This window comes from Bactrocera tryoni, chromosome 2 (genome assembly GCF_016617805.1).
Source record: "Bactrocera tryoni isolate S06 chromosome 2, CSIRO_BtryS06_freeze2, whole genome shotgun sequence".
Taxonomy (NCBI): domain Eukaryota; kingdom Metazoa; phylum Arthropoda; class Insecta; order Diptera; family Tephritidae; genus Bactrocera; species Bactrocera tryoni.
In genome coordinates, this window is record NC_052500.1 from 195,779 (window position 1) to 209,731 (window position 13,953).

At 32.1% G+C, this 13,953-nt stretch overlaps 2 protein-coding genes and 1 long non-coding RNA gene across 4 annotated transcripts; 1 reads left to right on the top strand and 2 right to left on the bottom strand.

The window, feature by feature from the left end:
- The first annotated feature begins 1,398 nt into the window (after positions 1–1,398).
- LOC120769608 lies at positions 1,399–2,746 on the top strand. Of its 2 annotated transcripts, none has more exons than XR_005704865.1 (7): positions 1,399–1,505; positions 1,577–1,613; positions 1,690–1,741; positions 1,914–2,074; positions 2,150–2,236; positions 2,382–2,556; positions 2,631–2,746. It is a non-coding gene; the product is annotated as an uncharacterized LOC120769608 (long non-coding RNA). The 2 variants fall into 2 exon arrangements; XR_005704864.1 differs by having other exon boundaries at positions 2,397–2,556; positions 2,631–2,741.
- Positions 2,747–3,226: 480 nt separating this feature from the next.
- Positions 3,227–6,919, bottom strand: LOC120769605 (epidermal retinol dehydrogenase 2). The gene is made up of 4 exons (XM_040096685.1): positions 6,103–6,919; positions 4,598–4,715; positions 3,835–4,432; positions 3,227–3,772 (listed from the first exon to the last, which is right to left on the bottom strand). Exons 1-4 carry the CDS (start codon positions 6,271–6,273, stop codon positions 3,670–3,672), a joined length of 990 nt encoding a protein of 329 aa, XP_039952619.1. The 5' UTR covers positions 6,274–6,919; the 3' UTR covers positions 3,227–3,669.
- A 2,164-nt stretch (positions 6,920–9,083) lies between these two features.
- Positions 9,084–11,523, bottom strand: LOC120769603 (protein CROWDED NUCLEI 1-like). The gene is made up of 5 exons (XM_040096683.1): positions 11,328–11,523; positions 10,895–11,266; positions 10,472–10,828; positions 9,498–9,631; positions 9,084–9,448 (listed from the first exon to the last, which is right to left on the bottom strand). The coding sequence occupies exons 2-5, from the start codon at positions 11,255–11,257 to the stop codon at positions 9,154–9,156; spliced, it is 1,149 nt and encodes a 382-aa protein (XP_039952617.1). The 5' UTR covers positions 11,258–11,266; positions 11,328–11,523; the 3' UTR covers positions 9,084–9,153.
- Between the last annotated feature and the right edge of the window lie 2,430 nt (positions 11,524–13,953).

A 13,953-nucleotide genomic window follows, 5' to 3' on the forward strand; every position in this document is an offset into this window, starting at 1 on the left:
CACGTTAAATGAATTAGTACTTTTATTCTTACTATTTACCAGTTCCACAGACAATTGTTAACTCGATAAATTTGCCGTATTAAATATTGCTCCTGGTAATTGCTTGGTGTAAGTGGCTATCCAAAGTTATCAGAATAATTGTCATAAAAACAATTGCCAAAAAACATATATTTTTTACAGTTTTGTTTTCATTTTTCAAAATTTTTGCAATCGCATTCTTCTTATATCAACATTTTCTGTTTCTATTTTCTTCATATGTATATTTCCTCCATTCCTTGACCATTTCGCAATTGACTTTATCAATATAATAAATATGCACACAAAATGATTATAATTTTATACAGCAATAAATCTGTTAGCTGACTACAATCAAGAAATTTCTTTCAAGTTGCAACACATTCACACTTCTCCACTGTCAGACAATAGTTTTGACAGAAAGTTCGATGTACCGATTTGTACGAGAACGTTAACACAAAACCAAGTAAAATGTCATGTAACTGTCGGGAATATGAAAACTTCGTTATATTTAAGGGTTGATATCAATATATATATATATATATACATTTCTGCAAAAATTAAAATGTCTGTGTGCCTCGAATAACTTATAGTATAGAACTAATAAAGTCGAAAAGGGTAAAAAACCTGTAATTTCGAAATGGCCCTTCTCAACTCAGCTCTTTCTTCTAAACTAGCAATTTTTTTTCGGCAAAACTTTTTAGAATTTTAAATGATTTTCACATCAACGACATATTGAAACTATTATTGAGTATGAAGATGCTTGCAGCTTACGTCACGTCTAACAATTTGAAATAATTTTGACAAGTTATTTGTGTGATCAATTTGAAAGCAAGATTAGACGATAAACTTTTATGTGGACTACCAAAGTCCCAATAAAATCGAATGCAGAAATAGGCATCGTATATAGCTAGTTTTATTTAAACATTATGGAAGGCATACTCGCACCAATTATTGTACCAATTTCATCGAATTTACAACTGATTGTTACGTATATGGGGCAGTTGTATGAGTTGTACCAACTGATTGGATGAAAATCAAAATTTTTTGATATTTTGTCAAGTTGGTTGTGTTAGTTGGATCGTGTTTGGGTTGGTCGTGCGATTTCAAACGATTTCGCCATTTTATTTCGGCTGACGAAGAGTGCGCGTCATATATAATAAGTAAAGCAACAACTTCCGAACTCATGTTTAAGCAACGAAATGAATATTCAAAATGAAGTTGGCCTCAAAATTGTGTTAAAAGTTGTGTCGTATGTAGCGACAAGGGCAATTTCTAGCCGAACTCAATCAACCAACTAATTGTTGCGTGTATGCCTTCTATTATATATTCTTCAGTAACGATTTTTACTACGATTTTATTTCGATGAAAAATTGTTTTCTCTATTTGGAAGATTACGTGTCTCATACATTACGGATAAGTATGTCACATTTAATAAGTTTTCGCACGTGGTGCGAGTAGTTATTGCATAAGTAAAATTATGTAGAAAAGTTAGTTTCCTTTTTTTTTTTAGATTCGATTTAGTACAAGCCATTATAATTTAATCACTTTTCTATTGCAGCATTGTGTGGCACTCTGAAGCAATGGAAATTTTAAAGGTAAGCAATACTTAAAAGCGTTTTCAATTTCTCTGAAAAAAAAATTAGTGTTTTCTAAAATGATTATATGTTCTAGATCTTATGGAGCTTTACCAATGTTCCGGCTCTACAATATTCTATCAATTTAGGTAAATATAAATTATTATTAAATGTTTTTGTAAGACGAGTGATGTTAACATGATAGGGACATCTGAAAATCAATGTATGATTTATCAATTTCTGACTCGTAAAATTCCAGAGTTATATATTTTGTTTTTTGTTTTTCTTTTACTTTCATTACTAAAGACTTTTTACTTGCAGATTTTGGAGTTTAAATTTATGTGTAAAAGATGCCTAAAGAACCTGCCCCGTATCGTTGTAATATATGAAACGTTAATGTATCTAGTTATGATGATTTTTTACAAGAACGTCTGAATATTAGTGGGAAAATATGTAAATATACAACCTTTGCAGACAAAATGGTAAATTTTATTTTTTTTAATTGTATGAATTTGGATTTTTTTTAATATAATTTTTACTGATGAAATTTATGATAGGGACATCTGAAAATTATTGGATGATTTATCAATACGAAAAAAACTGATTATACAATGTTCCGGCTCTACAATATTCTATCAATTTAGGTAAATATAAATTATTATTAAATGTTTTTGTAAGACTAGTGATGTTAACATGATAGGGACATCTGAAAATCAATGTATGATTTATCAATTTCTGACTCGTAAAATTCCGGAGTTATATATTTTTTTTTTACTTTCATTACTAAAGACTTTTTACTTACAGATTTTGGAGTTTAAATTTATGTGTAAAAGATGCCAAAAGAACCTGCACCGTACCGTTGTAATATATGAAGCGTTAATGTATCTAATTATGAAAATATTTTCAAGAACGTCTGAATATTAGTGGGAAAATATGTAAATATACAACCTTTGCAGACAAAATGGTAAATTTTATTTTTTTTAATTGTATGAATTTGAATTGTTTTTATATAATTTTTACTGATGAAACTTAAGATAGGGACATCTGAAAATTATTGGATGATTTATCAATACGAAAAAAACTGATTATACAAAATTACCATACATAAAAAATGTTTTTAGTAGAATTCTTAATACACATAAATATTTTAATATTTTGTTCAGATTAAAGTCGTTGGTATTGCATGATTAACCAATCGTCAAGATCTAACAAGGTTTGCTGATTTCCATACCTGCTTATGACGCAGTGTACTTCATAGAGAGACTGGATAAAATAGTCCAATTCTGAGTAATCGGAGGCGTCAAAGTCTGATGGCAAGATTTGTGATGACTGAATATGAGATGAGCACGGAGTAGTTACAAAAAGTGGAAAACCTTCAACATATACATATTATAAAGCTTTATTTGAACTTTGAAGGATGAAATCGCAGCAAAATACCTCGAAAGTCAAATACATTAAAAGAATATGTACGGCAACTAAGGAACTTTGCAGCTCATTAGCCCTATGCGAGAGAAAGCTATATTTCATGTCTATTCGATCATAAGAAATATCTTTGTAATTAATGTATGATTTCAACATTGTTTACTAGCAGGGAATAGACCTGAAAAAACCGTTGACCGATGAATAAAATTTTGATTTTTTTAATAATGTGTTTTTCATATGCACCAAATATTCCACTAGATTTGGTAATTGCGTTTGTATTTTGGGCCACTATAGTTTTTTCTTTATTAAATATAAATACCAAATAATTATAACATATGCTAATCGTGTACAGATTAAACATTCTTTAATTTGCTAATTGTTTTTGTGCATTTGCGATGGTTTTGAAATATAGAAAAAACATAAAAGCATTCATACATATACCTTTTCAACAAAAATTTTAAATAAAATAAAATTGTTTGTTGAAAAACTCCTTCGACTGCAAAGCAATATTAATAATCGACATAATCGAGGGCTGCTAACCATCCTTGCAAAAGTAAAATAAATAAGAATTATTAATATGTTGATTTCAAAATGGATCTAATGAGAACATGACCATCGTAATTTTAAACATAAATCGCTATATTCCGCTATTATCTTAACCTGCGGGAACTCTGCCCCGCCCTTGAAACATCATCATTGATTCTGGCCCACGGATAACCCTTGACATTAGTTCCCAGCACACTTTCGCGGGCAATAGACTGTTAAGAAGAGTGTACGTGGAATTTAAAAGTACAAACTAGAATTTTTTTTAATAGCTTACCATTTCAGTGGAGTAAGTATCCGTATAGTATGAGGTAGCACGCACCATACTTCGTTCTTTCGAATAGCTTCAAGTATGCGGTCAGCAACATACTGTGGATGCAACATTGGAAACATTCGTGGTCGTACGCCTGAGAACATACCGGTATTGATATAATAAGGACAAATCAATGTCATGTGTATGCCATCATATCCGTGTGTTTTTAAATCGGTTAAGAGGCTTTCATGAAATCCAACGCAGGCAAATTTTGTTGCACTATAATCACTACAACCGTAAGTGCCTAACATGCCAGTCACTGAACCCACAGTCACAATGTGACCCCTGTTATTTTGCATCATTTGCGGAAGAAAAGCTTTCACTGTCCAATAGTGGGAAATTATGTTAATGTTGTATGTATTCTGTATAACACGATCAGGTAAGTCCCAGAATGGACGGCAGCAAACGACACCAGCATTATTGCATAGTATATCGATATTACCTATTTCGTTAATAGTTTGTGCCGCTCGCTCATACACTTGGTCACGGTCAGATATATCAACTACATATCCTTTACAGGTATACCCATTTCGGGCGAGTAAATCCATGGTAGTTTTGATAGCTGAGGAAAAAAGTAGATTTATTGTTTAAAATTTTTAATTTATTTTGAGTACACGGAATTTTTCAATTAAAAATTTAAGCATTGTATCAGAATAATATACTCTGAAATTTAGTGTTAACTAATACGAGTTTAAGAATACATTGACTAAGACATTTTCGCTCATACCTTCTTGGTTGATGTCCCATATGACCACACGAGCATTTTGTTTGGCAAAGTTCAGGGACAACAAGCGTCCTACTCCTCCTCCACCGCCAGTGATCAGTACTACTTGTCCTGAAACATTCTACAATTTGAAAGGGAATGTAATTATGAATGTTTCCGAAAATATGTTTGGTACATAATATTACGAATATATTAATATACAGTACAGTTGTACGAGTAGTAAATATATAGATATATGTATATTTAGGTAAAGTAGTATCAAATATTTAACCTTTATAATGCTAATTATATAAATATGTGTATATGTATGCATAGCTAATTTCTATAATAAAAAGTGAAAGTTGCTAATACTACTACCAGCTTTTTTGCTTTTATATGTATTGGAATATGAATATCAAAGCATTCATTGTAGCGATTGGCATTTCATAATTACGAGCTTGTAACTGTTTTTAAACTTTAAAAATCTATTTGCTTGGCAACAGTGTGTGACAAATTGGAAGAGGTTGCGGATTGTTTGACAGTTTTTCGGGTTACAATCATCTGTGTTTTGAGGGTCTTTCTCGAGTTTGAAAAACCTTTCACATCCGATTTTCTGTATGCATTCAAATGCATATATTTTTCATATCGGTTTAATTTTTTGTTCTTATACGAGGAAAATAATTCGGTAAATATTAATTATTAAGTGCATCAAAAGCATTTTCATATTCAAAAATATATACATGTATTCTGCATTAAAAAATTAAAAGGTTTGTTCATAACGTCAAATAGCGTTATATGGAAAGTAAGCGCGGTTGTGGGCTGATTTTGCCCATTTTTAAAAAGTAAGCCGTTAGGTAAAGGAAACACATTAGCGCTCTGCACAACATATTGCGAGTATAAAAATATGCATGCCGGGTACACAACTTAATATACAAAAGAGACTAAAAAATTAGCTTACTCGGATACTTTTGGAATACTAATTGATTTTGAGCGTTTATATATGGATTATTTGCGTCTTTCCTTCCATTTGTGGTATCCGGATTGATATTGACTCGGCACCGTCACTGTCATTATTTAGTATGCAAAATAACCAACATACGATTTGGTAAAGCATATTCATTCGCACAAAAATTATCAGAAATTTCTATACGCGAACATTCGTGCAGAAGCCCTTGGGTGCAAAAGCTAATCGAGCTCACATTCTGTTGATTTTGAGCATACCAGTTTTCGTTTACAGATTTTTCACATAAACTTTCCAAACTATCTCACAAAAATGTAGCACTATCCACCTCTATATTCCCAAAGTTGTCGTTGCGGAAAACTATTTATTTACACTTTATTATTTTCTAATTATTATAATTGTAACTTTCCTTGACAAAGAAATCTATCACAAATTGTATGCAATACATAAATATTATAAATGCTAATGCTTCAATTTAGATGTGTGACGAGTTTGTGGCTAAACTCTTTTGTGTTGTCTTGGATTGTATTATGAATATTTTCTGTAAAGCATATACATACATACACACCTTCATTTTCCTCAAATAATTTGGAAGTAGTGAATAATATATGGTTTGGGTGGTAAACAAGATGGTTTTTGCGAGAAACACGAGTAAATCCCAGATGAATTGCAGGATTGCGTAGAGAGGGTTATCCATGTGAAGAAGCCGCTGCTGAGACGTGGAGCTAGCGCCAAACATTTTAATGCTTCTTTCCTTTAATTAGCCTCTTTAGTTTTGTATTCTATTAACTTAAAATCGCAACCCCGGTTTGCGGGGTAAATTTTCGAAATATGAATGAAGATTTTCAAAAATAGGTAATGAGAGAAAATCTTCTGATTGCGCTTAAAGACACCTCAAACTATAAATCGTTTTATGTTACGTGTGTTGATATTGGCAATATTCAGGATTGCAAAAATGGGCTGTTTAGTATGGTTGTATCTAATAGTAATTTTCTCTTCAATGTTATCGAACTCATATATGTATGTATGCTTGAAATGAGACGGCACTTTTAAATATTTATTTCCGCGACAGTATGTGCGATGGCGTCAACATCTTAACAACGACTGAAGTTTAAATTTGGCTTCAAATGAAATTCAACGTCAGAGTATCCACATTTACCGTAGCAGACCGACTTACATACTTATGTACATATGTACATACATACGTGCGTACGGAGTTGTGCCGGTCGCTTAAAAGTGTATTTTTTGAATGATATAAGCACACTTGCACATGCACCCATAAGCACACGTGCACGTTTGGATGGAACAGTAACTAATTAAATTTTCGTGCGATTGCGCTCAATTAAAAATGTCGCAAACGTGGTCCATGTAACATTTCTTTGAATGAAAACAACTCATGCCGACATGGTCTCGACTTCTTGAGCCATATAAGCTCCACTAATCGGAGGTGTGCTGTAACTGTATCTGGTTTCTAAAAATTCGGATTAAAGCGATTTGATATGTATATGAATGTATACGCACATATGTATGTACATTCAATATATAGAAACTTACATCTTTAAGTACATACATACAAGTATATGTATGTTCTGTTTTTGTGAGCTGTTTAAACGTACCGTTACTATCAAATGTAATATGTGCGCCTTTAAACACAAATAACAAATAGTTTCACCTCTTCGTTTCGTAGATTTTCACTGCAAATTAGCACATCTACATATGTACATACCTACCATAAATACAAATAAGCGCAACTGAGTTGCAGACTAGCGTTTTTCTATGTTGAGTGTGTTTTTATACATATGTGTGTGTATAATACAGGGCAATCATCTAAAAACTGGTCTATGCTTCAAACTGCGGTAACTTTACACTAATACCTAACTCCATTTTTATATTCCCTCAGAGGATAATAGTTTCGTTCACTTAACGATTGTTTGTTGCGTCTAAAATCAATCGAGATAGAGTTATGTATGTACTTATATATACATGATAAGGATGACCAGGTTGAATTCCGAGTGACGGTATGCTCGTCTTAAAAAGGGAGGGAAGCGAAACTCTATAAAGTACTATAACTGAGCCTATGGAAGGGAATATATGGTGTACAAGTTTTTAAAAAGTGACCTTGGCCATATTTCACAAACCACTAAGCTCAAATCGACCGGAATTGTTGAAAACAGACTATAACCATTCCTACATTTATGTAAACTATACATAAACAAATATTAAATTACAAATAGTTTTGTGTGTTATCGCCAACATGTACAAGAGAATTCTAGAGTATTGATATATATTATTTCAAATATCCATTTATATCACTTAAAACTATTGAATAGAGATTACACAGCTTTACGAAAACAACATTTTTTTCTTGTCGTGAATAGTTTAGTCAATTTTGATGTGTCCAGATTAGGACCTTATTCAGGAAAATATTGAATGTGCTCCTGTTTTTAAGATAATTGGATTTCTAGTATTTTGAAACTTTTTAGTATATAAATTTAGTTTTCCAGTCATGATTAGGGTTCTTCGCCTGCAAATGTCACGTGATCCTTACTCTCATTCAGTATGAAAATTAAACGTGGTGATATCTAAAATTACAGTGTACAAAATGTGCCGTTTTACTCAATGTAAATTTCGCTTTCATTCCAAAGGTGATGATGTCGGTAAATACCCAGTTATTGGTAGTCTACCAATGGATTTGAATGAGAAGGGAAACATCTACACCAAAGTTATTTTCTCAAAGTGAACTCAGTGATTTAATAAGTGATCTAGTTAGAAGGCATAAAGCAGTTTGTCAAAGCGTTGGGCGTGGAAGTGTTTTAATAACATTTGTAGAGAGTTTTCGAAGCTTAGTACGGAACAGTTGAGAGGTGAAATACTTAATGGTCCTCAAATACATCGATTAATGAAAGATATAGATTTTATCAAACTTATGACTGTTCTGTAAAGTGGTCCTTAGAAAAGTTTTGTGTTGAGAGTCGAAATTTTCCTAGGTAACCATAAAATACCAAATTACGAGAAAATATGCTGAAAATTTAATGGAATCAAGGAGAAAATTTGAGTATTTGGTTTGATTATCGTCTAAATAAGTTTTCGTATAATTTTAGAGATAATAAGCCAAAACATCTAATTGCGAAAGTAAGCGTTGCAGTAAGTGTTCTATAACGCCAAATTATACAATGTATCATTTTGAAATGTTGTTTTGTAGTTATAAAAACTGTATCCATACTGTATGGATACTTTGCAGTAGTACGTTTTCGAAGTGAGTCATATTTGGTGTTAAATGGACTTGAGTCTATTATCCTTCTTATGGTAGACATTTCTTTGACATGGCGTCTAATTGCGATAACACAAAACACATATTCATATTCTTTGTTTTTCAAATTACAATAGTTGCCTATCAAATTAATGTTTTGCATTTGAGCAGTTAAACATATCCCCACGGACACTTTTGTTAACACAAAGTTTTACGTTCTCAGTTATTTCCCCAAAAATCCTATGGAACATTGAATTATAATTTAAATGAAAGACGAAATATTTTAACTTTGTGTTTCGTTTTTATCATTGCTATTGGAGGATTTTAATGGGACTTTAATTGAGCTTTCGTTGGTTTCTATATTGGAAATTAAAACCTAATTTCTTTGGAGTAATCTCCCTGACTAAATAAGTTGTTGTTGTTTATTTGTTTAGAACACGTAGCTGGCAGAGGCACGGCGGGCAACAAGCAATACAAACACATCTGTGCAACGTGAAGCCCCTTATGTTGGTACATGCGCATCTTATCCCAGCATCTGTAAAAGCGTTTAACAAATGTATTTTCGAGTGCTTTTTGAAGCGTCACCACTGTTTTTTGCAAACTTTCCGTTTCGCGCCGGAGTCGTTTTTCATTATCTGCAGATTTATCAAGTTTACGGGACTTCCTGTAAATGTGAATGATATTAGTGTACTTTTATCAGGGCGGCAACTCACTCTTTCAAATCATTCAACTTTGCTTCTAGAAGTTTGACCTTGCCATTGGCGCGCTCACAATCAATTTCTTTTCGCACCAATTCTGTGCGATATTTGTCTTCGGTTTCGCGGCTCTCATTTGTTAACTGGTATAGCTGGGAAGATAAAAATTCATTGAAATTTCTGTCATATGCAAAAACGTAATATTTGGTAGGTTTAAGTTAGTGGAACATTGATGTTCAGTAAAGTTTCCACAAGGGATAACACTTTTTTTGAGCTAATTTTTGTTAAAATAATTGAAAATACTATCATATTATTTGGAGCTAAGCTACAAGTTTAACTGAGTTTGGCAGAGACAGCTTAAATTGTATATGGTAAAGGGGGAGCACGATCTCGTTGACGTTTTTGGAACTTTAAACCTTTGTTTTTGCGTACATTGGGGGAAATAGTTGTCGAATATAACATACGCATTATTAAACAATATAGGTTAAAAGGCTTGCTGACAATTCCCATGATAGCCGAATACACGAAACTGGAAGAGACTTACATTTTTTTTCTTGTTAATTGATGCTATTTTGGCAGCATTTCTCAAGATTTTGAAGAATATTTCCTGCTTTTAATGAGTTTTGTATTATTAATTCTTTAAATAAAAATTAAGCGATTTTTCGAAATCTGTATTCATTTCAAAATAAATCAAGGAAATTGAACAATATCATCAATAAATGAATATCACATAAATTAATAATAACATTTACGTCCTCCTGTCTCAGTTTGCAAAAGATTTTCCCTAACGATTTTATTTCGCTTTAAGATTTTATTTTTATTATTATTTGTGTCCAACGAATGAAACAGAAAGCGAAGAATGCAATTTAAAATATTTTTAAATATGTGCGGTTCTGTATGTTAATTGTTGTACCATTTTTTGCGAAATTACAGAGCTTGTCGTTGTTTACAATCGCAAATGTAACTCATAACCGAATAATGCCGATACATACCTCATTTATTAAATTATTTTTTTGATTCTCAAGCACCTTCACCGAGCGTTGTTCCTTGTTAAGAGCAAAGCGTAAATTATGTTGATCTATCATCGACTGAAAAAGCTGTTCTTTGGTTTGGCTTAGTATATCAGTAAGTGCCTCAAGTTCCTTGCTTTTAATTGCCAGATCTTGCTCAAGAAGTACACGTTCCGCTCTTAAACTAATCACATTGGTGTTAAGGTTTTCACAAGAAGACTTTGCCTGCATAACGCTTTCCAACGAAGACTTGAGTTGACAAGCGAGCTCATCATTTCGCTTTTGTTCCACCCGAAACAGTGTGTTGTAAACATGAATCTGATTTTTGGCCTTTTGTGACTAATCGAAGATTATACATATTTACATACAATTTGGAAAACACATTTACATATGTTTTATTCTTACTCCTTTTTTAAGATCTTCTACTTTCAATAATAAACGTTTCACATCCTCGCGACGACGACGCCAGGCATTCAGCATAATCGTAGCAAAAATGCGCATACTAGCTAATCGAAGCTCAGTATCCGCTGCACAGGTATAATATTCCCCATTTTTTGAGTCTGCACACTTAAGATATAGACTATTGGTTTGCTCTGCGACCATTGGATTATCGCTGGGTGAAAATTCCATATGTCTCGAAACATTAGAATAATCATTAGGAAATTGCTTATTTATTGAAAAAGTGATGTGTTCATTTTGAAAATTATCCTTTGACAAACTTAACCTTCCCTTTCGATTGGAGTCTAAGTCCATAGTACCGGTGAACATTATTCCCAACTTGGTGCACCAAAATGTTAATAAATATCATATAAATTATATAAATATATTGTTTACATACCGAGGCTTTGGGTACATTCGCTAACGGAAATAATTTTTACTATGCACTATAAACTGCACTCATATGCAAAATTGCATTAATTTAGTTCTCGAAATTTCAAATTTAAATATGTGTAGAAACGAATATTTATAAATCACATAACCTTCCAAAAGTGCGAATTTTTTAAGACTTTGACTATAATAATTTACCAGGACTAGTGAAAAATTGAAACAGTTAAATTATTTACCAAAAATTGAATGTTGCTTCGAAATTTTTCCGATTTTTATGAAATAAAGATACATATATTGAGTTTGAATGCAAATGTTACTTCTACTCATACATACATAAAACAGAAATGAATAAATAAAGTTATTGACAGGAAAAAGCTTGGATATTGATATTTTAGGAAGAACTTAAAATACTGATGTATGGGTTTAAGTTTTGATCTGTCAAATAGAAATATTGAAATATTTGAAACAATGTGGTTATTAAACTTTGGAATAACATAGAAAATCTTGGAATGTATTTGTAAATCTCTATAAGCCCAAACGGAATCACCGCTAATGTAAAATAGCACTAGCCATTGCTAATTTAAAGAACATGCTATGTATTGAAGACTGTACGATGGGAGCACATACACAGTAGTCCACGAATCTTATGCAATTATGTATATTGTGGCATACTTGTATATACATACATACGATGTGCAAAAGTACGCATGCATTTAAATACATACATATTTCAAGCTTAAAAAGAGGGGGGAAGTGCACAACTCCCCTTTTTCAATAGGTCATGGCAAGACAAGAGCGCACTCATTCACTTTCACCTTAGCATTGAAATGAGGTTCTTGCGCATTGAAAGACATTGCTGTTTTCACAAAGTGAAAAATCAATAAAAACGTAAAACACGTGTTGTATTTCAGCTTACTATTTGAACTTACATATGTATGTATGTACAAAAAAGTCGTATTATTCATATAAAAGGACTTCCATAATGTAATAAGTGGAATGAGGAAGAAGTTTTGGCTTCATTAAACTTTGTGCGCTACATACATAGCTACAAATGCTATGATGAGTGCAAACATCTTATTCCAAGAAACCAACAATGACTCACGCTAGGATTTCGAAGGATAACGATTTGAATTTGATGTATGCATGTACATGATTTACTGAAATATGTTAAAATGTATGTGTAATTAGGAGTGAGACGTAGCCGTCATTTATGTATGTATGTTTGTAACATTGCATGTATTTATATGTGCCTTTATACAACAAAAAAGCTTTCCATTCACAAAAGCTTTACCATTCCCTGCTACACAAGTAGTATTTTGATTGTGTGTGTGAAGTTTCGGTCGTGAGAAATATTGAGAGTTAAAATGACATTTTTATCGTTATAAAACTATATGGTGAGTTTTCGATGGTGTATTGCCACCATATCACGTATGAGTCACATAGCCGTACACAAGTTTTATATCAAACTGTACAATTATTTGTTGCTATTATACCATTGGAAACATTAATACAAATTGTAGAAATTTTTAAAGGTTTAAATATATCAGCATGTCTCTCTAATTTAGGAATGAAAAGCAGGAGAGCGAGAACTTTTAAAATTGTACCACTTTGAGGAGCAAAATATCCCAATATATACATATGTATGTACATATGTATAATTCTATGTACATTAGGAAAAACCAAACAAATCACTTATTGAGTAGTGTTAAATATTTACATAGCTTTTCTAAAAATTGTATATTCTGAAAAGAAATATCGAAAGTATTTATAAATATACATACATACATATATGTATGTACATACTTATGCATGTATGTCTTTTAACAGTTAAGGCCTTATCTAAATAGGTGCCCACCGTATAGCACAGTGCTTCAGGAATTTGAGACGAAGTCATTTAGAGTCCACCCAACAGCACTACGCATTAGGTATTTGAGGCTGCTGAATCTGTAAAGATACTGAGAGACTGAACTGAAACTCTAACATATTCTCCTTATCATTATATTTGGTTATACTATATTTACAGTTTATACATATGTACATATGTATGTGCATATTAAACAAATAATTCGTGTAATATATTATTAAACTAAATACAACTTTTACACCAATCGGGTTAGGGGTAACAGAGAATTTAAATGACCTTTTTGTTCGCAACATTACGGACGTTACTGAAATTTTTTAGAGTGGCGTACTGAGTTTGGATTTGGTAAATTATCTCAAAAAGTGAAATTTCGATAACTCAATATAGATAATTATACTTTGAGTATTGTATACCTAAAAAATTATTCGTGCAATTTGATTATTTCTGTAGAGTTTCATATCTAAGTATCTATCCCAAAGCTTATACGTATATATGTACATACATACATACATATGTACATGTGTACATACTATGTACATGTACATATATTTCAAATACGTTTATGTGAGCGTTTGATTAGTTAGAAGTTATTCCATGGATTAATACCGTTCAGTGAACAAACATTCGCGATCGACTCCAAGTGTACGAGCCGTCAACGATCGTGACTAGCTCAATTGACGAGTGAATTTACTTACAAATTTATAAACGTGTGTAGGTATAATAGTTATATTGTATCTACATCTTCATATGTATATATGTATGGTTGTACAAAGCG